The sequence below is a fragment of the Crinia signifera genome, chromosome 6 (genome assembly GCF_055691185.1).
Source record: "Crinia signifera chromosome 6, ASM5569118v1, whole genome shotgun sequence".
Lineage (NCBI taxonomy): Eukaryota > Metazoa > Chordata > Amphibia > Anura > Myobatrachidae > Crinia > Crinia signifera.
The window spans coordinates 268,849,728-268,872,455 of NC_139222.1; the positions used below are offsets into that span (position 1 = coordinate 268,849,728).

General features: G+C 47.4%; 2 protein-coding genes across 2 annotated transcripts in view; both read left to right on the forward strand.

The window, feature by feature from the left end:
- HPS1 (HPS1 biogenesis of lysosomal organelles complex 3 subunit 1) overlaps nt 1-13,386 on the forward strand; it is a 48,875-nt gene extending 35,489 nt beyond the window's left edge. Inside the window, exons 18-20 of the mRNA XM_083150229.1 lie at nt 8,520-8,633; nt 9,995-10,077; nt 12,733-13,386. Of these exons, the coding sequence (XP_083006355.1) occupies nt 8,520-8,633; nt 9,995-10,077; nt 12,733-12,895 (360 nt within the window). The 3' untranslated portion in view covers nt 12,896-13,386. The remainder of the gene's footprint in view (nt 1-8,519; nt 8,634-9,994; nt 10,078-12,732) is intronic.
- A 2,990-nt stretch (nt 13,387-16,376) lies between these two features.
- PYROXD2 (pyridine nucleotide-disulphide oxidoreductase domain 2) overlaps nt 16,377-22,728 on the forward strand; it is a 55,872-nt gene continuing 49,520 nt past the window's right edge. The window contains exon 1 of the mRNA XM_083149568.1: nt 16,377-16,650. Coding sequence (XP_083005694.1) covers nt 16,536-16,650 — 115 coding nt within the window. The 5' untranslated portion in view covers nt 16,377-16,535. The remainder of the gene's footprint in view (nt 16,651-22,728) is intronic.

Here is a 22,728-nt window from a genome sequence, read left to right on the forward strand (position 1 = left end):
ACCCTTTTAACATCAAATTAATTTTTAATATAGACCATACCTCCATCAACTTTCTGGATCTTACCATTTTCATTAAAGAAGGCAATATACATACTAAAACTTATCAGAAGCCTACGGACTCTCTGACATATATTCAATCAGATAGTTGTCATCACAGGAACTGGTTGAATGGCATTCCCGGTGGCCAATTCAAGCGCATTCGGCGCAACTGCACTGAGATTAGCACTTTTGAAGAACAATCGAAAAAAATGAAAGAAGCTTTTAAATCCTGTGGTTATAAAGAGAACAACATAGAGTCAGGACTAACCGAAGCCAGAACAATTGAAAGGGATCGATTGTTACAACCCCAAGAGAGGAGAAGGGACAATGAAAAGATGAAATGGGCCTTTATTACTCAATATAGTGCCCAACATCATGAAATTGAGAAAACTTTTAAGAAAAACTGGAGTATATTGAAACAAGATCCTGTTCTTGGACAGTATCTACCAGACAAACCAGTCCACGTATACCGGAAATCTGCCAATATAAAAAATAAAGTGGTACAAAGTCTCTGTCCAGCAGGTGGAGCTCGTCAAAGTTATAACCGCTCCATAGGGTTCTATAGGTGCGGTCTCTGTTTAGGCTGCAGAAATTCCCCTAATCTTAATCAATCCAAATTCGAGAATTTGAACATCAATGGCAAAATATTGAAAATAAAAGACTTCATAACCTGCAATACTCCAAATGTAGTCTATGCCATTCAATGTACGTGCAGCAAGTTTTACATTGGCAGAACATCCAGACCTTTGAAGACCCGAATTGGGGAACATTTAAGAAATATAAGGAAGGGGGTAGAGACACACTCCCTGTCCTCTCATTTCAAACATTACCACAAATGTTCCACCAAAGATATCATTGGCTTCTGGGGTGTGAAAGTAGCTAAAACCACTGAGAGAAACAAAAATTTGCCCAAAATATTGGCACAAACTGAAATGAAATTTATATATAACTTCCACACATTAGTACCAGGTGGATTAAATCAGGATTTTGAACTCAAGTGGTTTTTATAAGTATTTTATAAATATTTATCTCACTTTCTGCACTTTATCCTCCATTGGCTATTTTTAAATTCTAATTTTATCCTGTGTATTTTAAACCCATTTTTATTCAATATATTCCCTTTTGACATAAGTCTCCATAAATGCTGCTATACCTATGCTGCTAAGTTTATATAAAGCCCAAGCTGCTAAAATTCCATATTTGTGGATATTTTGTTATGTTGTACATACTAAAACTATCCACTATCATGTAGGTTCTGAACAGTGGAAACGAATTGAAACAAATTAGAACTTTCCAGAAACAGAGCTGTCCAAATAAACGGAAAATCCTCTTGGAACGCAAAGCTGGAACGCATATGAGGAAGTGAAATGACAGCTGCGAGCCACAACTAGAAGAGGAATCGGGAGAGGACGTAGCGTCACTATGGAGACGAAAGAAGCCACTGACGACATCCTGGAGGCGGACCCGGAGGTTACGCCACGTCAAGGAAGAAGAGGAACGTAGTACAAGCAACACCGCAACCGGATGTCGTCACCGGAAGTGACGTTCCGCAACTAGTCCCCAGTAATAGCAGCCCGGGAATCAGCATTTGTGATACCATAGAATGCTATTGGTACCCCGGGCTATACACTATACAGATGGAGATCCCTCATTAGTGGGGACAGTGTCATGAACATGTGTACTTTATAATTATAGATAGAGTAACACAGAAAAAGTTATGCTATACATTGGGCCAATCAAACAGATTGAGCCACACCTGCGTTAATTATTAGGACTCCTATATATTCCGGACCAGCAAGGGGAAGGATTACACCTTGAAAAAGAACCACTTATGGTTCGAAACGCGTCGGTGGATTTCCCTTGCATCTTTTTATCCTGTGGTGGATTATACTGCTGGAGGAGCGGAAAGGACCCTGGACAGAGTGTGAACTAGGAAAAGGGGCCCCGGTAACCTTGTTCACCATATTACCATCACCTCATATCTGTCCAGCCCTGACCGGCCACTCACAGTACAGTATTTCCACCTTTATATTTTATTGTTATATTGTATCAATAAAGGAAGCCTTCTTTTATACAAAAGGACCCAGGAAAAATTCTTTCATCATTCCCGCCATTGAAAAGACACCCTTTGATGTGCAGAAAAAACCATTTATACGTGAGTATATGGTTTAGGGGTTAAAACCCCGTCAAATATATTACTCCACTATACAGTGTGACCTGGATTTGAAAGATCTTGTTTTTGGCATACACACTTGCAGATTGGTGTAAGTGCGTTGATAAGGGGCGGCCCCCCGACAAAAATATTGGATCATAATACATCATTTGGTCCATGTGTTTAGAATTTGTATCAAATAAGCCAAACAGGATTACACGAGAGGCATTGCCTTGTTGTCTTTTTTCTTGTCTTTTTATATATAAACAAGAAACTACGTTGTGAAAAATCCATATCTGGAGAATTTGAACAAAAACAGGGAAGTACTAGCCTCTATTTTTGTATCCTAACCATACTCACCACTCTTATAGCGCCCATATTCACATTTTAAATATACCTTTCTATAAATGCTGCTATTCACTGCAGCGCTGCTCCATCACAAAGCATTCTGGCTGGCACGCAGGGGCTGGAGTTTAACAAATGCTGCTGGTCAGGCAGGGTGCACCCTTAAGACGTACCCCAACAAGAAAGTGCAAAGCTTTGAAAAGTGGCCATGCTGACCCACCCCAACCGTGCACACTTCAAAGCTCATATAACAGTACAAATTGAATTTATCCCCTTAACAACCAAGCACTAAAAAGAACCAATTTGGAAATATGAAAGACATGCCACACACAAGGAGAGTATCGTTTAAAGGACATGCTAAAATCTCACTAACAACGGACAAAACTAAAAAGCCCTAACCTGTGGTTAAATTCAAGGACAACGCTGTCGAGCAGAAGGTTCCATTTTAAAGAAAATAAACAATAGAAACAGCGCAGCAATACTGTACAAAACAACTAATAAAATAAAGGATATTACTCACTCTGTTTGAAGACACGCGGTCCGAACGTGGAAGGGGGCTGCTGTGATCCACTGCACTACGGCCATTAGACACAACACTGTCGGCATCCCAAAATGGTGGATGCGTTGCGCAGCACGTTCTTTTTATACAATACGCGTAAGTTTCGCTTAGCGAAAAAGTCACGCCCATTTTTCGATACATTTCACTTTTTTCACTTCTTGCTGTCTCCGGAAAAAAAACCTTTGAATACCTCGAAAAAAAAAATAGCGAAAAAGGATTCTTGATGCGAAATAAACGAAAACATAATGTTAAACGTAAAATAGTTTTTTTCGGAGCACATTGAATACCCCCCATAATCTCATATAACGCATATATATAATCTCGTATAACACATATATATAATCTCATATAACGCATATATATAATCTCATATAACACATATATATAATCTCATATAACACATATATATAATGTCATATAACACATAAATATTTTATATAAAACACATCTAGGATATAATCTCATATAACAAATAATCTCATATAACACGTGTATATAATCGCATATAACACATATATATAATCTCCTATAACACATAAATAAATACATATATATATATATATATTTATAATCTATAAGTATGAACAAGTCTGTTTAAAAAAAAATAATAATGAAAAGCTCATGTCGACCTTTCCCCCATGTCAGCCTTTTGCTTGTGTTGACGTATTCACCATGTCCACCTAATGCATGTTGACCTTTTTCATGTGTCAAATTTCTGCCTGTCCACCAATAGTGGTCGACCTATTCCCCGAATCCCCTGTCGACCCAATGACGGCATACCTGTCACCTCATATACCATCAGCCCGCATTACCAGAAACAGCCGGACTCTTGTACTGGGGCCAGATGCACTAAAGATTCACAAAGTGATAAATGGAAAGCAGCCAGCCAATCAGCTCCGTGCTGTCCTGTTACAGGCTGTGTTTGAAAAATGACAGGTAGGAGCTGATTGGCTGGCTGTTTATCACTCTCCATCTTATCACTTTTTGAAGCTTGATACATCTGGCCCTAGTCACGTACCATTGGACACTATCTCCAGATTTGCCGTCCATTTTAATGTTATTGTATTTTGCTATCTGCTTATTATTATTTGTGTATTTGTTACAAGAGCCATTTTTTCTGTGGGATAAGTTTACTAAAACTTCTAAAAATAAAAAACTCTGATGTTGCCTATAGCAACCAATCAAATTCTTTCATTTTGTAGGGCGCAACAGAGAAATGATAGACAGAATCTGGTTGCTATGGGCAACATCCCCTCTTAAATTTTAGAAGCTTTAGTAAAGGTACCCCTTACCTAGACATTCGGCAATATGTAGGTTTACCTGTCCCGTCAGCAGGACAATTATTGGTGTTCCTCCTCTCCGATCTGTCTGATCTGTGAGGGTTCCTTACTGGGGAATGTGGCGCCCAACGCGTTTCGTAGCCGTGAGCTGGTATAGAGAAATCATAGCACTGCATGACCTTATGATGTATACAGACAAAACTTCAATGCGGACGTTCTGCAGTATATACAGCCTGTATAATACAAGGACAGTGACCAGTGAGGGCTGAAAATGTTAAATAATTAATAGTTTAATATAGATAGTGCAATGAGCATAAACAATGAACGTTTTATCGCTCCTTACAGCTGAATATATGAGGTGTGGTATTAGACGCGGAGGGCCAGCTGTTGCTATATCTGCACTGTGCATCTGCAGTTCTGTAATGGACCTTTATATGATAATGACCAACTGCGTAATAAACTTCCGCAACCTCTGCGTGCAGTATGCAGCTTACCTCCTGTTCTTATAATTGGGTTTTATTAAATGGTAATATTTGCTGAAAAGCTGTATTAACACTGTGATCTCCCCCCATACTGTACATGTGACTGATAGGGCAGTACTCAATGACTAAATACGGCATGTGCAACGAATCCTGTTTAGGATTCGCTGCACTGTCGCCGTGTTCCGGAGGGCTGGAGCCTTCGCTGCCAGCCCTCCCTGTCCTAGTATTCAATTCCGCAGGGGCTCGCTGCCCCTGATGGCGAATCTTAACCCCTGCGGCGGACGCCGCCGGGGGACGGCGGCAGGCAGGGAGATCGAAGTCTCCCTGCCTGCCCCAGAATGTAAGTGGGGGTAGGAGAGCTCCCCGGGACATAGGCAGCACAAACTGCCCCCCGGGAGAGCCAGCAGGGGACCGGGTAGGAGCCGCTAGCACTGCTCCCGATCGTGCATATGTAATGATCGGGAGCAGTGAATATATGAATATCTAATGAGTGGCTCTCTGCTCCCGGCCCCCTGCTGGGTGTAATGTGTAAAAAAAAAAAAAATGTTTTCATTAAATATATATTCATGTGCTGTAAGCACATGAATAAAAATAGCACGCCCCTTCAGATAATAAAATTCATGATTTTTTTTTTTTTTTTTTTTACACCAGATTAAAAAAAAAAAAAAAAAAACCTTTATTTTAAAAGTGCACATTCCACTTCACCATAAAAAGATGTCGATTGCTACATGGTGACACATGGTGAAAATCACTTAGAAAGCAATTCGCCATCTTCTCATTGAATACACTCACGGCGAATCACATTTAAAAAACCCATTGAAAAACCACAGCGAGTTGCGGAGACTATCAGACGGCGAATTGTCCGTCATTCACTGTTCGCAGAGTGTGAAAAGTGCACGTTGAATAGGCTGATTCGCTTTCTGGCACAAAAAATCACCTTCCAACGCGAAAATAGCACACATTCGCTGTGAAACATGGCGAATTGGCCTCATTGAATACTGCCCATAGAGTTTGTAGTGCACCAGGGTTTCCGGAGAAAAGGCCTGATTCACATATATTCTCATGGATATTGTAAATAAATCCTAAAGCATTTATGATATTACAGTATATTGTCCATTCATTTAATGTTGTGGGAGTATAATAAAATTATTCCCAGGAATCCTCTTCTTTCAATGGAATCCATAGGGGTAAAATTAATAATAATAATAATAATAATAATCGTATTTACCTGTATTGCTCCTTCTATAGGTTTTTATATTTCAAGATTCACTTGTGTTCTTCGTGCTATTTTCTGTAATCCAAAGGTTCTCCACATCTTCTTGGCTGGGTCTATCACTAAACGTTTAGTCCCTCTACAGCAGTGATTCTCAACCTCGGTCCTCATGACCCCCCCAACAGTGCACATTTTCCAGGTCTCCTCACAGGTGACATAACTAGCTCCACCTGGGATCTTTTAAAATGTGTCAGTGAGTAATGCGTGCACTATTGGGGGGTCCTGAGGACCGCGGTTAAGAACCGTTGCTCTACAGGGGCAGGGTTGATAAAATCAAAGTATTCCTACTACAATGTAGGGCTCGTAACGATGTTACATTTAGACACCTGGGGCCAAATGTAAGGTATGAGAATCAGAAAGTGAGCAATTTTGGGAGAGTTGTCCCATTGTTTTAAAGCGGCAATCATTTTACACTGCAAAACCGGGTTGATTTTGTCATGTAAATGATTGCTGCTTTAAAAAAAATGGGAAACCGCTCCCCAAATCTCTCTCTTACTGATTCTCGCACCCTATTACATTCGACCCATGGTCTTTCAGACAATGCACCAGCCATTCATTGAAAAAATAAATATTTGTACTAAATTTTGTTACCAGTTGGCAATGTGGTGATACATATCACCTGGATCGTGCAACAGCTGCTATCGCAAAACATACCCAAGTGAGGGTCTTCAGCAGCTACTTTCATCCGTCTTAGACACCCCAATTTCTAAATAATACACCATGCACATTTTATTTGTGGGTGTTTTGAAGAATCGGGTGTATCGGAATGGAGGCCATACCCTGTAAGATCTGAAGACCGCTTTAGACATTCTGCCTGCTGCCTATTTCACCTGACTTGTTATGTTCTGCTGTAGAAAGTGGAAACTGTTGTTGACCACAATGGAGGTCACATTGGACATTTGTTGAGCTATTCAATTGAAATGAATTGCCCTCGAGTGACGGACTGTATAACTAATAGGGCATCTTTTGGAGTATTTGTTATCCAAAAGTCACATCATTATGAGTCTTATAACTCACTCCAGAGTGCTCTAAGTAAAGATACAGGTGGAGACCGTTTTATCTTCGCAGGGGCTGGCGCCAGCCCCCGCATGGGACGCTTGCGCGCCCCGCGGTGATGGAGCTCCCCGAAACAGTCTGCCGCCTCAACCCACTGTCCCCGTTGCCGCCCCGACACACCCCCCACAACTCTTCAGGGAGGTTCCCATTGCCGAGAGACTGTCTGATCGAGTCCTGTTCCGCCGGCTCTCACCAGCGGGGACGTTCTGGCGAGAGCTGAGCAAGAGAGGGGCTCATCTGTACTTTAGGTTTAGCACTCTGTATTACATTGCTTTCTTTCACTGTCTTCTCCTTTCCTTGCTTTCTTTGTCTATTCTATCTACCGCTACAGCTCTCCTGAATGGGAAACTGAATCCTTATAGCCGGAGAAGGTTTTATATATAGAGAAGGCTCTTCAGTTATTGTTCCCTCTTGGTGACACCTACAGGTAAACCTGCACATTGCACTATGGGGGTTATTCTAGTTCAGTGATGGCTAACCCTGACACTCCAGCTGTTGTTGAACTACACATCCCAGCATGCCCTGCATCAAGTTTTAGCATGGCCAAATAGTAAAACTAGCAGGGCATGCTGGGATGTGTAGTTCTACAACAGCTGGAGTGTACAGGTTAGCCATCACTGTTCTAGTTCACTCGAAAAGGCAAATTACTTCTCAAATGGACAAAACCATGTGCACTGCAGGTGGGGCAGATGTAACTTGTGCAAATAGTTCGATTTGGGTGGGGTTTTACTTTCAAGTGAGATCTATATTGCAGTGTAAAAATAAAGCAGCCAGTATTTTCCCTGCACAGAAACAAAATAACTCACCCAAATACAACTCTCACTGCACAAGTTACATCTGCCCCACCTGCAGTGCACATGGTTTTGTGAGAAGGAAATTGCCTTTGCAAGTGAACCAGAATAAGGGCCATTGAGAGGCATTTAGTGGCAGGAAAAAAATCAGTGTTTATTTCTAATTCTGAGATCATTGTGGAATAGACGCCGTCTGCTCTCGGTGCCCCTGTCCTCGCTCAGAAAGTTAATTCTTATGCTACAGTGCATTATGAATAATTAAGCATGCAATTAATCCTTTCTCCCTGTGTTTTGAGATGGTTATTTTGCTGCAAATTATCACATACATTTCGGATACAGTACCTGCCACCCACAGTCAATGCACAATATATTGTATTCAAATCTTTAACAAGTGGACTGCATTAAATAGAATAGACGTCTACAAGAGTACAGACTGTCCAATTTAAATACACTGAACATAGCCTGCAGGTACATTTATATTCAGAATTGCATGTGTTCTGGTGACTGCCTTTGCTCATACAATGACTTATGTCGCTTCCTAGGTTTGGTTCCTTATCGGTTTGTCCCGCCGCTACCTTCAGAAGGGCTACACGACCCTGACGTTCCGTGACGGCGACTACTACTGCTGCTACTTCCTGTGGTTTGAGAATGAAGCTGTAAGTGTTTCTGGTTATTTGGAGTCGGGATGACCATCATTGTCTTTGCCATCGATAGTGTATAATTAGTCAATGGAGGACCCATCAGTGTTTTTACATATCAATGGACATCCATTTGCTTTGAAAGATTGGCCTGCAGGCCAATCAAAATACAGGGGCGGGGCTTCATGGCTGTGCTCCGTGTCCAAGCCCCTTAATGAAAAGAAAAAGGAAACTACGTTTTAAGCTTGACATTGATGGTGGGCAACCATCTGGTTCTCCACCATCGATGTCAAAACTATTCGATATCAACCATAAACCATTGATGATTTCTAATCGTCGATGACCATCCCTAATTTGGAGTCTCCCTTTTTGTCTAACACAGTATGAAATGTCTGAAACCATCGGACAACGAAAGAATGAATGAACCCGTGAATAGCGCAGGAGCCTGTTTTGGATCATCTAGATACGTGGTTCCAGAACTTGGTCTTCAGGACCCACACAGTTAATGTTTTCCAGGACACCCGAGTTTGGAAACCACTGATCTAGATGATCCATGTAGCTCATGTTCTCCCTGAGAGATGTCTGCCGAGACTTATACCGAGGTAGAAGAATCATAGCGTCTTAGGGGATCGGACTATTTTTTTCATGGACTCATAGTCCAGAAGTTTCTTAATGAGACATTTTGAAAAAAAAAATATTAAATTAAGTAAATTGTGTTTCATATACCATCCTACAGCCCCTTAGGCACTAAACGATTATATCATTATGGTCCTCCTGAGAAATATCTCCAATAAAAATCATTTAGTGTGTATGCTCAATATCGGCAACGATGCGCTCTCCTGTGTATCATTCACCCCTTGTACTTCTGAGATTTTCCTGGGTTATGATCCAGTGCACAGACTGGCAAACCCGGAAAATTCTTGGGAGTGCCACTGCCTCAGCTCCCTCCTGCCGGGCTGCGCTGTTGAACTGAGCGCTGAGATTAGTGCCGCGCTCAGCTTCAGCGGCTGCCCGGCCCTGCCTCCCTCCCCGGCTGTGTGCGGTGTGACCTTGTAACGTCACGCCGCACACAGCCGGGTTGCTGGGGGCAGGGCAGCAGCTGATGGACTCTTCAGCGACGCTACCTGGACCCAGGGGTTACATTGTTGTTGTTTTTTTAATGGAGAAAAAACTAGCTCAGTGGGGAGCGCTCACTATAAAAAAAAATAAAAAAAAAAAACACTGAAGGGGTTAATGATCCCCCCTCCCTGCACCTTCTAACCTTACTATGTAAACGTGTTTTCCATTTGACGGAAAGTGTGGCCTATTCCGTAACACAATGTGCTGTATCTCCAATGTGTAATACTGGTCTGTTTCTCACTGGCTCGTCTATATCACAGGGCGATAAACTAGAAGCCATCGACGCTCCAGTCTTAGGGGACGATGCGGCTCCCATAGGAATGCTGGCGGGAGAGTATTACAGGTAAATGTTTGTGATTGGACTGTCTGAGACCAGCAATGTTATTGCCCACCTGTTGTGGTGGTTGTCTTGCCCCCAAACACTTTGGGATATTTATGATATTTTGTTTTGTGGAGCGATCCTGTGGGATTATGTGCTGTGTAGTCTCTTCACGGTGTCTGCTTTAAATGTTAATAAGATGCAAATAGTCTTCCTGTGTCTTACTTCACTTCTTCATTATTTAACGGAAAATGTCTCAACGTTCCCCACGTCCTACTGACTGCCAGAGCAATTCTGAGAAATACTGATTAAGCGGAGGTTCTAGAATAAGGAACAATCTGCAGAACACAGCATTTCTCTCTGAATGTAAAGTGGTTTGGGAGTTTTAGTTTATTCTACGTTAGATTTGTTTGTTGCATTCCCAGGTTTAGTTGTTGTATGGATTACAAATATGCCAGTTACCACACTGCCCACAGACTAGGGATGGCCATTGTTGCCATTGCCATCAATGGCAATTCTGCAACTGGCCATCGATAGTGCTAAACTATTCAATGGCTGACCATCGATATTTTTACATATCGATGGTCATCCATTGTACTTGATTGATTGGCCTGTGGGCCAATGAAAACATGGGGGCGGGGCTTCGCTGGTGTCGGGCGGAGCTATGCACCGTGTCCCGACACTTTGAAAAAAAAAATGAAAACATTGTTTTACTATTCCATCGATGGAGGGAAACCATCTGGTTCTCCCCCATCGATGGCAAAAGTATTCGACATCGGCCACAAACCATCGATGATTTCGAATTATCGATGGCCATCCCTACCACAGACTATTCCTGATGGCCTCATCAGGAATAGTCTGTGGGCAGTGTGGCCATTGGCGTATTTGTTGCTTATAATGTTTTGGGACCAAGAGCTAAATCTTCCATGCCTTCATTTCTGTTACCATTAACTCCTCCCCACTTCCTCCCAGGTTCATGCCCGCTTTCTGTTGTTGTTGTTGTTGTAAAGCAGTGGTGTCAAACTCATGGCCCTCCAGCTGTTCTGAAACGACACATCCCAGCGTGCCCTGCCACGGGACTTTATATAATGGCAGGGCATGCTGGGATGGGTAGTTCCACAACAGCTAGAGGGCCATGAGTTTGACACCACCGCTGTAAATAATGCAGGATGGGGGATCACTGGTGTTTGTGGGAACATTAAAATTCAGAGCTGGGGAATTTTTATTTCATTGCGTTATTAATATACTGTATTTAATACATTTACTAAACATTTTTTTGTGATTAATTCAGATTTGTATCTCTATGTTATGTATATGAAAATGAGGCATTTTTGTTTCCCAAACCCTTAACAATTTTCGGTACTTGTTTCCTAGCACGGCCACAATCGGGGGTAATCATGTACCTTAACTTAAGGTACACGATTACCCCCGATGGACCGGATTTCCTTTGAAATCAGGTCCATTTTGCCGGCAAAGGCAAAATCAGGTCCATCGCGTCGGTCGGGTGCATTAACATGGCATGCGACGCGATGCACCCGATTTTCCCATAGGGTTCGCGATGGACGCGATTAAGCACTTTTTACATAGCTACCATTTCTCATTGTATATGCCCCCCCCCCCCCATTGTGAACGTCACCCCACGATTGACGCCAACCCGAAGCGTGGCGAGCGTAGCGAGCCCACGAGGGGCGGCGGTACGCGTCCTCCGACCTTTTCATACCCCTACTATCCACGTCGGCGTGGAGTTGAGAATATAAAGTGTGGCGAGCCATCGAGCCCGAAGCGTGGCGAGCAAACGCGTATACCTGTGAAGTTTATACGCGTGGCTCGCTGCGCTCGCCACGCTTCGGGCTCGGTGGCTCGCTGCGCTCGCCACACTTTATATTCTCAACTCCTCGCCGACGTGGATAGTAGGGGTATGAAAAGGTCGGAGGACGCGTACCGCTGCCCCTCGCGGGCTCGCTATGCTCGCCACGCTTCGGGTTGGCGTCAATCGTGGGGTGCCGTTGAGGGGGTTAAAATTGGGGTCTGGGGAGACTTTTACATTGAATCCAATGTAAAATAGGGTCCTAGGGACCCTATTCACATTTTAATCAATGTAAAAATCGGGACCATCGCGTCGGTCGCATCGCATGCGATTTGGTCGCATGCGATGCGACCGACCCGATCAACATCGGTGTGGCCGTGCTAGGAAACAAGTACCCAATTTTCTTTGACCTTGACTTTGGCAAGTTTAGGCCTGAAAGTCATTGTCTGATTTGGTGTTACTTATTCTGCCCAGTGTAATCCTATTCACTTTGGTTTTATGAGTAGGATGAATAATCCTTGGAGTTGATGAGCCAAACGTGTTTTGCCTCACCACCTCACTGACAGTCCAAAATGGCTGATTCACCACCTCACTGACCGGCCAAAATGGCTGCCTCACCACCTTTCCGATGGGCCAAAATGGCTGACTCACTGCCGGGCTAAAATGGCTGACTCACTGCCGGGCCAAAATGGCTGCTTCACCACAGTGTTATATTCATGATTTCTGCATTTTATGCAAAGCTGATCCTCTGCATTGTGTTCCTGGCACCTGTAAAGCCTGTCCTATTACAGAAAGGCACAGTATAAATAGAATTTTTGTTGCCCTTGACTAAAATTAGATTATTTTACTTCTCCTTTGTTTCCCACGTCTAGGAAACTACTTCGATATTACAGCAAAAACCACCCCACGGAGCTGGTGAAATGCTACGAGCTGCTGACGATGCACCTGGGCATTATCCCGCCGGAGTTTATCATACAGCAATGCCACGACCTGGCACGCAAACTGTGGGAGCCTTCCCGCTTACCCCTTCTGTAAAGCCAGAGTAATACATCGGCGGAGGGGTGATGACTGAGAGACCTCTGCTGTTCCTGGGCACTGTAGTGCGGCACATCTCCGTCTCCGACACAGTTTATTGAATGCAGAACATAAATCAGACTCTGGGTGCATTAGGCCGAAGGTATGGGTCAGGGGATCTATGGATGAATGGGGCAGATTGCGATTAGGATTGAAAAATGAAACTTGGTGCCTGTACAGATCAGACGGATGATGGCAGCGAAGCTATGAAATGTGGGCGCCTGCCGATACTGACTCCTGAACTAAATCATGCCTCCGCTGCCTGCCTGCCTGCATTCATGTGTCATTATATACAGCTCGCATGCAACATAAGACATTGCGGCATTATGTCCTGATCATAACAAACGGCAGAATATTCCTGGTACATCTCTGAGGCAGGAAACATTAGAACTGTATGTATAATTCATTGTGTAACCCTGCCACAGGGAATAATAAAAGTGACATTAATGAAATCCCTTTCCTGCACAAATGACCCGAGCCACTTACTGTGCTCCGCCTGTGGTGGCAAGTGCCACGGAACCACTTCAAAGGCTTCTATTACTTTTCTAGACACAGGGCCTGATTCAGTAACACTCAGAAGGGGCTGAATTCGTCCCTGTTCTGATGTTGGGGGGTCCGCTCAAGCACATGTTCAGACCCCGGCAATGAACGTCTCTCACACTTGACGGGACGTTCGTTGCCGGGAGAAGCGGGAACGGGGCTCCCCATGGGAACGCCCAGTGGGTTTATGGGCGTCCCCATGAAATTGGTGGGCATTCCCATGGAACGCAGGAGGGCCGATGCCTGCTATCACCTTGGGAACGGCGTGCATTTAGAAAAAGGATCGCAGGACTTCATGGCAGGATGGCCTTGCGCATGCGCGCTGTGAACCATACGCATGTGCAGTAATCAGCCGCTGTGTGTCCAGGTCTGAATTAGGCCCTAAGTAGTCAGTAAGGTGATCCTCAGGCATCGCTGTTTCTGGTGGCGCTGAGCTTTCTGGGTAGAAAGTTGCTGCGATTACAACAGGCGATCAGATCTCTGCACAGTACCAGGAGATGAGGTCAGATCACAGCAGTGTCTCCAGTGGTCAGATGCACAGTACATTCTGTATGGGACTATTCCTTTTGTTTTCATAAAAAAGAGTATACATGTGTTTTACTATAGGGACTCGTAGTGTTTGGTGTCCCGCTCCTCTCTACCCTGTCCCCTCTCCTGGGACCCCTCCTCTCTGCCCTGTCCCCTCTCCTGGGACCCCTCCTCTCTGCCCTTTCCCCTCTCCTGGGACCCCTCCTCTCTGCCCTGTCCCCTCTCCTGGGACCCCTCCTCTCTGCCCTGTCCCCTCTCCTGGGACCCCTCCTCTCTGCCCTGTCCCCTCTCCTGGGAACCATCCTCTTTGCCCTGTCCCCTCTCCTGGGAACCCACCTCGCCTGGCACTCCTCCTCTCTGCCCTGTCCCCTCTCCTGGGAACCCTCCTCTCTGCCCTGTCCCCTCTCCTGGGAACCCTCCTCTCTGTCCTGTCCCCTCTCCTGGGAACCCTCCTCTCTGCCCTGTCCCCTCTCCTGGGAACCCTTCTCTGTCCTTTCACGTCTCCTGAGAACACTCCTCTCTGTCCTGTCCCCTCTCCTGGGACCCCTCCTCTCTGTCCCGTCACCTTGTCTTCTCTCCTGGGACCTCTACTCTCTGCCCTGTCACCTCTCTCTCTGTCTCTGTCTCTCTCTCTCTGTCTCTGTCTCTCTCTCTCTCTCTCTCTCTCTCTCGATGACTCCTCTCTGCCTTGTCACCTTGTCTTCTCTCCTGGGACCCCTCCTCTCTGCCCTGTCCCCTCTCCTGGGACCCCTCCTCTCTGTCCCGTCACCTTGGCTTCTCTCCTGGGACCTCTCCTCTCTGCCCTGTCACCTTGTCCCCTCTCCTCTCTCTCCTGGGATGACTCCTCTCTGCCCTGTCACCTTGTCTCCTCTCCTTCTCTCCTGGGACCCCTCCTCTCTGCCTTGTCACCTTGTCTTCTCTCCTGGGACTCCTCCTCTTTGCCCTGTCACCTTGTCCGCTCTCCTTCTCTCCTGGGACTCCTCCTCTTTGCCCTGTCACCTTGTCCGCTCTCCTTCTCTCCTGGGACCCCTCCTCTCTGCCCTGTCACCTTGTCCCTTCTCCTCTTTTTCCTGGGACCCCTCCTCTCTGCCATGTCACCTTGTCCCCTCTCCTGGGACCCTTCCTCTCTGCCCTGTCACCTTGTCCCCTCTCCTAGGACTCCTCCTCTCTGCCCTCTCACCTTGTCCCCTCTCATCTCCTGGGACCTCTCCTCTCTGCCCTGTCACCTTGTCCCCTCTCCTGGGACCCCTCCTCTCTGCCCTGTCACCTTGTCTTCTCTCCTGGGACTCCTCCTCTCTGCCCTGTCCCCTTGTCCCCTCTCCTTCTCTTCTGGGACGACTCCTCTCTGCCCTGTCACCTTGTCCCCTCTCCTTCTCTCCTGGGACGTCTCCTCTCTGCCCGGACGACTCCTCTCTGCCCTGTCACCTTGTCCCCTCTCCTGGAACCCATCCTCTTTGTCCTGTCACCTTGTCCTCTCCTCCCCACAACCATCACAGTACTGCGCTTGCCACACTTTATAAAATCAACTCCACGCCGATGTGGATAGTGGGGGTATGAACAGTTCGGGAGGACGCGTAATGCGTCCCCTCGCAGGGCTCACTGTGCTCGCCGCGCTTCGGGCTGGCGTGTTTCAGGAACACAGTCACACCTGTCATGTTAGCCAGGTTTAAATGGTCAATGGTGCCCACACAATGTAATAAGCGCTGACTGACTATGCTAACTACGTAAGCTCCGGCTGGACGTGAATGGGCGGGAACACAACGCTGATACTAACGGACGCCTGACTGACTACGCTAACTACATAAGCTCCGGCTAGGCGCGAACAGGTGGGAACACTACGCTGCCTGCGCTGGGCATGCGAACACTACGCTGATTCTGACAGCGCCGCTACGCTAACTGCGTAACAGGTGCCGTGCTTATACACAAGTTTCCAAACTTTCTGATGACCCGGTTTGACTTTCCGGGTTGGTCAACACGGGTTATAAGTTGTGCGTGTCACCTTGCAATCTGACCAGTACGTCATCATGTAATGCCTATTTCCCCACAGAGCGTAAGCTAGCGAGCAGGGCCCTCCTACCTCTGTGTCTGTCTGTTACCTCTCATTTTTCAAACAACATGACAGCTAGAAGCTGTTTGGCTGGCTGTTTATCACTCTCCATTTTATCACTTTTTGAAGCTTGATACATCTGGCCCTTAGTATTGGAACAAGAACCGCGAGGCAGCTGAAATCCTGTTTTTCCACAAGATTAGGCCTTTACAATTGAGCCTTTCTTTATTTAATGTAAACTTCTTCCAGGCTTCCCTAGGATGTAACGTCCTGCCTACTGCTCTCAGTCCCGCTGACGTCAGCCTTACACCCTGCTGCTTTGTGCTTTCTGCACAGACTCTCGCATTGCTGGATGTACACGATAAATGTAGATATGCTGCAGTAAACTTCAGGTTAATAGCAGAACGGACCTCAAAGTCCAACTCTCAGGCACAACCAGCACAGAGTTTAGTGCAACACATTACAGGATTTCCTTGGTGCCTGGAGATGCCTGCAGCGGGCTTGCAATGTATGAGACCCCTCGGGTGCCTCAGCAGAAGGACTTACTCCAAAACAGCAGGGCAGCTGAAGCTGAAATATGACGCTGTGATCATTGGAGGAGGTAAAATGTGCCTGTAGTAGGCTTGTGCTAGGAGTAGATTCCAGTGTGGTATCTGCTCACTGTTGTCACACAGCAGGAATATTGCAATCTGTACCATGTGCCTGGGCAGCGCGGAATATTGCAGTCTGTACCATGTGCCTGGGCAGCGCGGAATATTGCAGTCTGTACCATGTGCCTGGGCAGCGCGGAATATTGCAGTCTGTACCATGTGCCTGGGCAGTGCGGAATACTGCAGTCTGTACCATGTGCCTGGGCAGCGCGGAATATTGCAATCTGTACCATGTGCCTGGGCAGCGCGGAATATTGCAATCTGTACCATGTGCCTGGGCAGCGCGGAATATTGCAATCTGTACCATGTGCCTGGGCAGCGCGGAATATTGCAATCTGTACCATGTGCCTGGGCAGCGCGGAATATTGCAATCTGTACCATGTGCCTGGGCAGGCAGCGCGGAATATTGCAATCTGTACAATGTGCCTGGGCAGCGCGGAATATTGCAATCTGTACCATGTGCCTGGGCAGCGCGGAATATTGCAATCTGTACCATGTGCCTGGGCAGCGCGGAATATTGCCATCTGTACTATATGCCTGGGCAGCGCGGAATATTGCAATCTGAACTTTTCCTTGCAGAGATTTTAGGAAATTATATTTTGTGTGCATGCATCTAGGTGGGACACTCACCAGGGGGAACAAAGATTTGCTAGAATATGTTATAAGCTGCATAGAGAGAGATCGGGGCGAGTGCTGACATCATGTGACACAGCCACCGAACCCACGCTTAAGCCTGCGTTCGCATGGGGGCGCCCAGTGATTTTCTAAGCGCACCCACCATTTTTATGGGCACAACCAGGAAACGCTGGGCGTAGCAATGTGCCAGTCTCCTGTCCAACCACTGCACACCCCCCTCTCTGCACATGCAGATATTCAACAATAGGCATGCGCAGAGGCATACCATCGGTCCCCGCAGCAAATTCGCTGCATCCCAAGTCAACGTGAATTAGTTCCATTGTTTCCCCAGCACACTAAATGACACCAGTAACCAGATCTATAGGCCACGTTAGCAGAATGGGGTGTGGTATAGGGTATAGGGTTCCAACAGTCGGGATCCCGACAGTCATTAGTCCGACGGAAAATAGCGGGTGGCCGTCGGGCACCTGTCTGTCGGCCTTTTGACAGTCGGGATCCCGACGTCAGGTAAATAACTGTCGGGACCGCGTCCGGCACCCAGCAGAATTCAGATATCTTTGTTACATATAATGCAAATACAGGGGTTAGCGTCCAAACCGTCCATCAAGGCTTCTCTGAGTATTGGGGGTCCCTATGGCTATATCTAGGTGCAGAGTGCGGCTCCCCAAAAATCAGCATAAACCAGAAAGCCCAGAACTGTTAATAAATGTTATGCCGCCCATACACGTTGCGATTCCCGGCAGTGCCATGCGTGCTTTGAGGTGCGCGCTCCCGCGGCACCTCATCGCACAGTACAAAAAGTATGTGCTGCACATACTTTTTGTACTTGCTTTTCATCACAACGCATCGCATTGCATGCACAAGGCATGCAATGCGATGTGATGGATGCTATTTAAGCCCAGAACGCACGCCAGGATCGCAGCGTGTATGGGCAGCTTTAGTGCTTCTGCTGCCATGTGGTCTTTAACCCTTTGAGTGCCAACGTTGCTGTGAGAGATCCTCAAAATATTCCCTAAAAATGCCAGCGTCGCTCACAGCAATATTTAGCAAAACTTCAATGAACTGACTCTGTATTTGTATTTATTTATACTAAAAGAACAGTGAGCGGCGCTGGCATTTTTTACAGTTATTTCAGAGTTGCCGACCCTCCCGGAATTTCCGGGAGTCTCCCGAAAATCGTGTCCCCCTCCTGGCTCCCCGGAAGGGTGGCAACCCTCCCGGATTCAGGGGGGGACCCCCGCTGTCCCCCGGATCGCGGCATTAAAATTCATGCTATCCTCGGGTCTCAGAGGAGGGGGCGGAGCTAAAATGACACAATCGCGTCATTTTAGCCCCGCCCCCTCCACGGAGATCCCTGAATTAGCTGGTTTACCATCATGGGGGCGGGGCTCAGTGACGTCACACTTAAGCCCCGCCCCCTGAGCTGCTGCTGCTGCTGCTGAAACTCTCCTCTCCGGGCTTCTCCCAGAGAGGAGAATAATAAAGTTATTATAGAGTTATTTTGAGGATCGTTGACACTCAAAGGGTTAAATCTGGTTGCTGGTGTCCTTCAGTGCGCTGTGTATTTTTTTCTTACAGCCAGAACGTTGACGATTAGTGATTAGGATAAGGGACATAGCACGTGGGCATATCGGTTACAGCCACAGTATTAGCATAAAGCAGCATTACATCACATGCCACAGCCGATATACAGTAGATGCCATACATTATGTCTGGGGTAGCCATCTCCAGGCCTCGAGAGCTACCGACAGTTAATGTTTTCCAGATCTCCTCACAGAATCACAAGTGAAGTAATTAGCTCCTCCTGTGTATCTTTTAAAATGTGTCAGTCAGTAATGAGTGCACCTGTGCAGCAGCTAGGTTGTCTGGAAAATGTGAACTGTTGGTAGCTCTCGAGGACTGGAGTTGCCTACCACTGCATTATGTCATATGCCATAGAGCAGGGGATCCCAAACTCTGTCAAAGTTCACATTTTTCAGGTCACCCGGCAGGTGCACAGGTGCAGTCATTTACTGATTGACACACTTTAAAAGATCCACAGATGGAGCTAATTATTTCACTTGTGATTCTGTGAGGAGACCTGCAAAACATGCACTGTGTGGTGTCCTGAGGACCGAGATTGAGAACCTGTGCCATAGAGTATGCATTACATTATATTCATGCCATAGTTAATACCTTACAAGCTCTGAAACCACGCTGGCAGCTAATGCCTCATGGCTAGAACTGCCTCTAGGAATCAGACAGTGATGGAGAACCTTGGCACACCAGCTGTTGTTGAACTACACATCCCAGCATGCCCTGCAACAGTTTTAGCATAGCTGAATAGCAAAACTATTGCAGGGCATGCTGGGATGTGTGGTTCAACAACAGCTGGTGTGCCAAGGCTCCCCATCCCTGGTCTCCGACGTGCTCAGCTGTTAAGCGACCATATTGCCCACGATGGGAGTGTGCGGGTGCGCGCTCCCGTTTTTACCCCTGTAGTGATCGCTGGTCACAGGAACATGCTCCTGCGACCAGCTGATTACCACTGCCGGGCTCCCCCAGCAGTTTCTTTTTCATCAGCGACCATCTCTGGTCACTGATGTAAAGTAGAAACTGAGCAATATATTGCTCGGCCATATATTGCTCAGCCATATATGGCTGAGCAATATATCTCCCCCGTGTGTACAGGGCTTTAGAGTTGTGTTGCCTTGCATAACTGTTATCCCAGTATAGTGCATGGCAGGCAGCCAGCAGTCACACATTGTGCTGTTGTGTGCTGCTTATCACATGGCGGCCCAGAGGTAAACTGTAGTGCTGGCAGTACTGCGGGAGGTCAGCAGCTGCTGGTTGGGTGTGTGTCATACGTGATTATAGAGAGACTAGGTGATTCATCGCGCCCTACGGGCGCTCTTCACACCGTCGTAAGGGGCTGCGCCCCCTTAATTTGTGAACGTTTGTATATGAGAAATATGGTTAGAATTGTATGAAAGATGCCCTGTATTGCAACTTAGGTGTCCGCGAATCGCGGGAGGGGGGGGTCGCGGAGGGTGCCGCGAATTGCAGGAGGGGGGGTCGCGGGGGTGCCGCGAATTGCAGGAGGGGGGGTTGTGGGGGGGTGGATGCTGTGAATCGCGGGAGGGGAGGGATTGCAGAGAATCGCGGGAGGGGGGTCGCGGGGTGGGTTGCCGCAAATCGCGGGAGGGGGGTTACGGGGGCGGGGGTTGCGGCGAATCATGGTAGGGGGGATCGCGGGGGGTGTGCCGTGAATCACGGGAGGGGGGGTCACGGGGTGGGGTGCCGAGAATCGCGGGGGGGTGTGTGTGTGCCGTGAATCGCGGGAGTGGGGGTTGCGGGGGGGGGGTGGGGGGGGTTTGACGCGAATCGCCACAAGAAAAAATCAACACAGAAAGGTCAACACATGTAAATGTTGACATAAGTGTGGCACTTCATTGGTGTCCATGTCGACACATGAGAATGAATATGAAAACATTCCAAAAATGAAAAAAAAAACTTTAAAAACTCATGTCAACCTTTTTCATTGTCGACCATAGCCATGTCAGTGTTTTCCATGTGCAATTTAATTCTGGAGCTGCCGCGAATTGCGGGAGGGGGGGTCGCGGGGGTGGGTGCCGCGAATCGCGGGAGGGGGGGTTACGGGGCGGGGGTTGCGGCGAATCATGGGAGGGGGGGTCGCGGGGGTGTGCCGTGAATCACGGGAGGGGGGGTCACGGGGTGGGGTGCCAAGAATCGCGGGGGAGGTGTGTGTGTGCCGTGAATCGCGGGAGTCGGGGGGGGGGTGGGGGGGTTGTGACGCAAATTGCTACAAGAAAAAATCAACACAGAAAGGTCAACACATGTAAATGTTGACATAAGTGTGGCACTTCATTGGTGTCCATGTCGACACATGACAATGAATATGAAAATATTAAAAAAATGAAAAAAAAAACTTCAAAAACTCATGTCAACCTTTTTCATTGTCGACCATAGCCATGTCAGTGTTTTGCATGTGCCATTTAATCCTGGGGCTGCTGCGAATTGCAGGGGGGGGGGGTGCCGCGAATCGCGGGAGGGGGGTCGCAGGGGGGGTGCCGCCAATCGTGCAAGGGGGGGTCGCGGGGGGTTCTTTTTGCCGCGAATCGCGGGAGGGAGGTCGCGGGGGGGGGTGTTTTTGCCACGAATCGCGGGAGGGGGGGGCGCGCGGGGGGGGGGAGGTTTTGCCGCAAATCGCGGGAGGGGGGCGCTCACCTGGTGGCTGTGGAGTAGCAGTGCTGGGCAACATGGGAAGGCAGTGGGTGTCTGGCACTGTCTGTGGGCTCACTGGGCTGGTTCTCTTTCACATACCTCCCAACATGACCCTCTCCAGGAGGGACACAATGCTCTGTTTCTAGACTTCCCCTTAATGTATGATTGCCATCACCTGTTTTAAACAGGTTAATTTCTCAGAAAGGTGTTCAGCACAGATGAAGGCAATCACACATTAAGAGGAAAGTCCAGGAACAGAGCGTTATAGACACAGACACCCACTTTGAGTGACAGATGTAGCCAAATATATAGGAGATTATAGTTGGCAGTAGCAATAGTGTTGCGTGCCGTTGAGGACCATTAGCAGACGGGTATGGATCAATGGATAGACAGCAACTAGGTCCACACCACTAAGTGGACATGGGGTTAGGTCGACAGGGTCTTTAGGTCGACATGGGATTTTTCTCCTGCCTTCGCAAATAAAAGTCATTCTGAACTGGCTTTATTTACGAGCGCTAGAACGGGGCGGGCTGCTGACGTCATGTGACCTCAGCCACCCATCCCCGGCAGGCATCGGCCTGACCGCCTTCCGAGGGGAACGGCCAGCGTCATCATGGGGACTCCCATAAAATGCTGGGTACAGCGGGATCATGTGAGTCCTGGACAGTGGTGATAAGAGGGCCATCTTAATGCATGGGCTTACTGGACAGCTGCCCTAGGGCCCCACAGTTCTAGGGGCCTCCGGAGTTTCTTGTGAGGCTAGTGCAGATTGCTCCCCGGGTGCCAGCTGATTGGTTGGTGGTTTATCACTCTCCATTTAATCACTTTTCAAGCTTAGTACATCTCGCCCTAGAGAGAGAAAGAGAGAGATAGAGGACAGAGAGAGAGCTCAGAGGGACACCAAGAGAGAGAGGGAGCGCAGAGAGAAAGGGAGGAGGGCGTGCTAAGAAAGAGGAGCTCAAGGGGGGGTGCAGTGAGAGAGTGCAGAGAGAGAGAGAGGGAGCGCAGAGAGACATGGAGGGTAGAGAGAGAGAGTAAATGCAGAGAAAGAGCTCAGAGGGACACCAAGGGCGGGATGTATTAATATACATCGCCGCCCGCCGTGATGCCAGCACATATATACTAACATACTGTATGTAGCTGGCATCGCAGTGCGGTAACGGAGACCC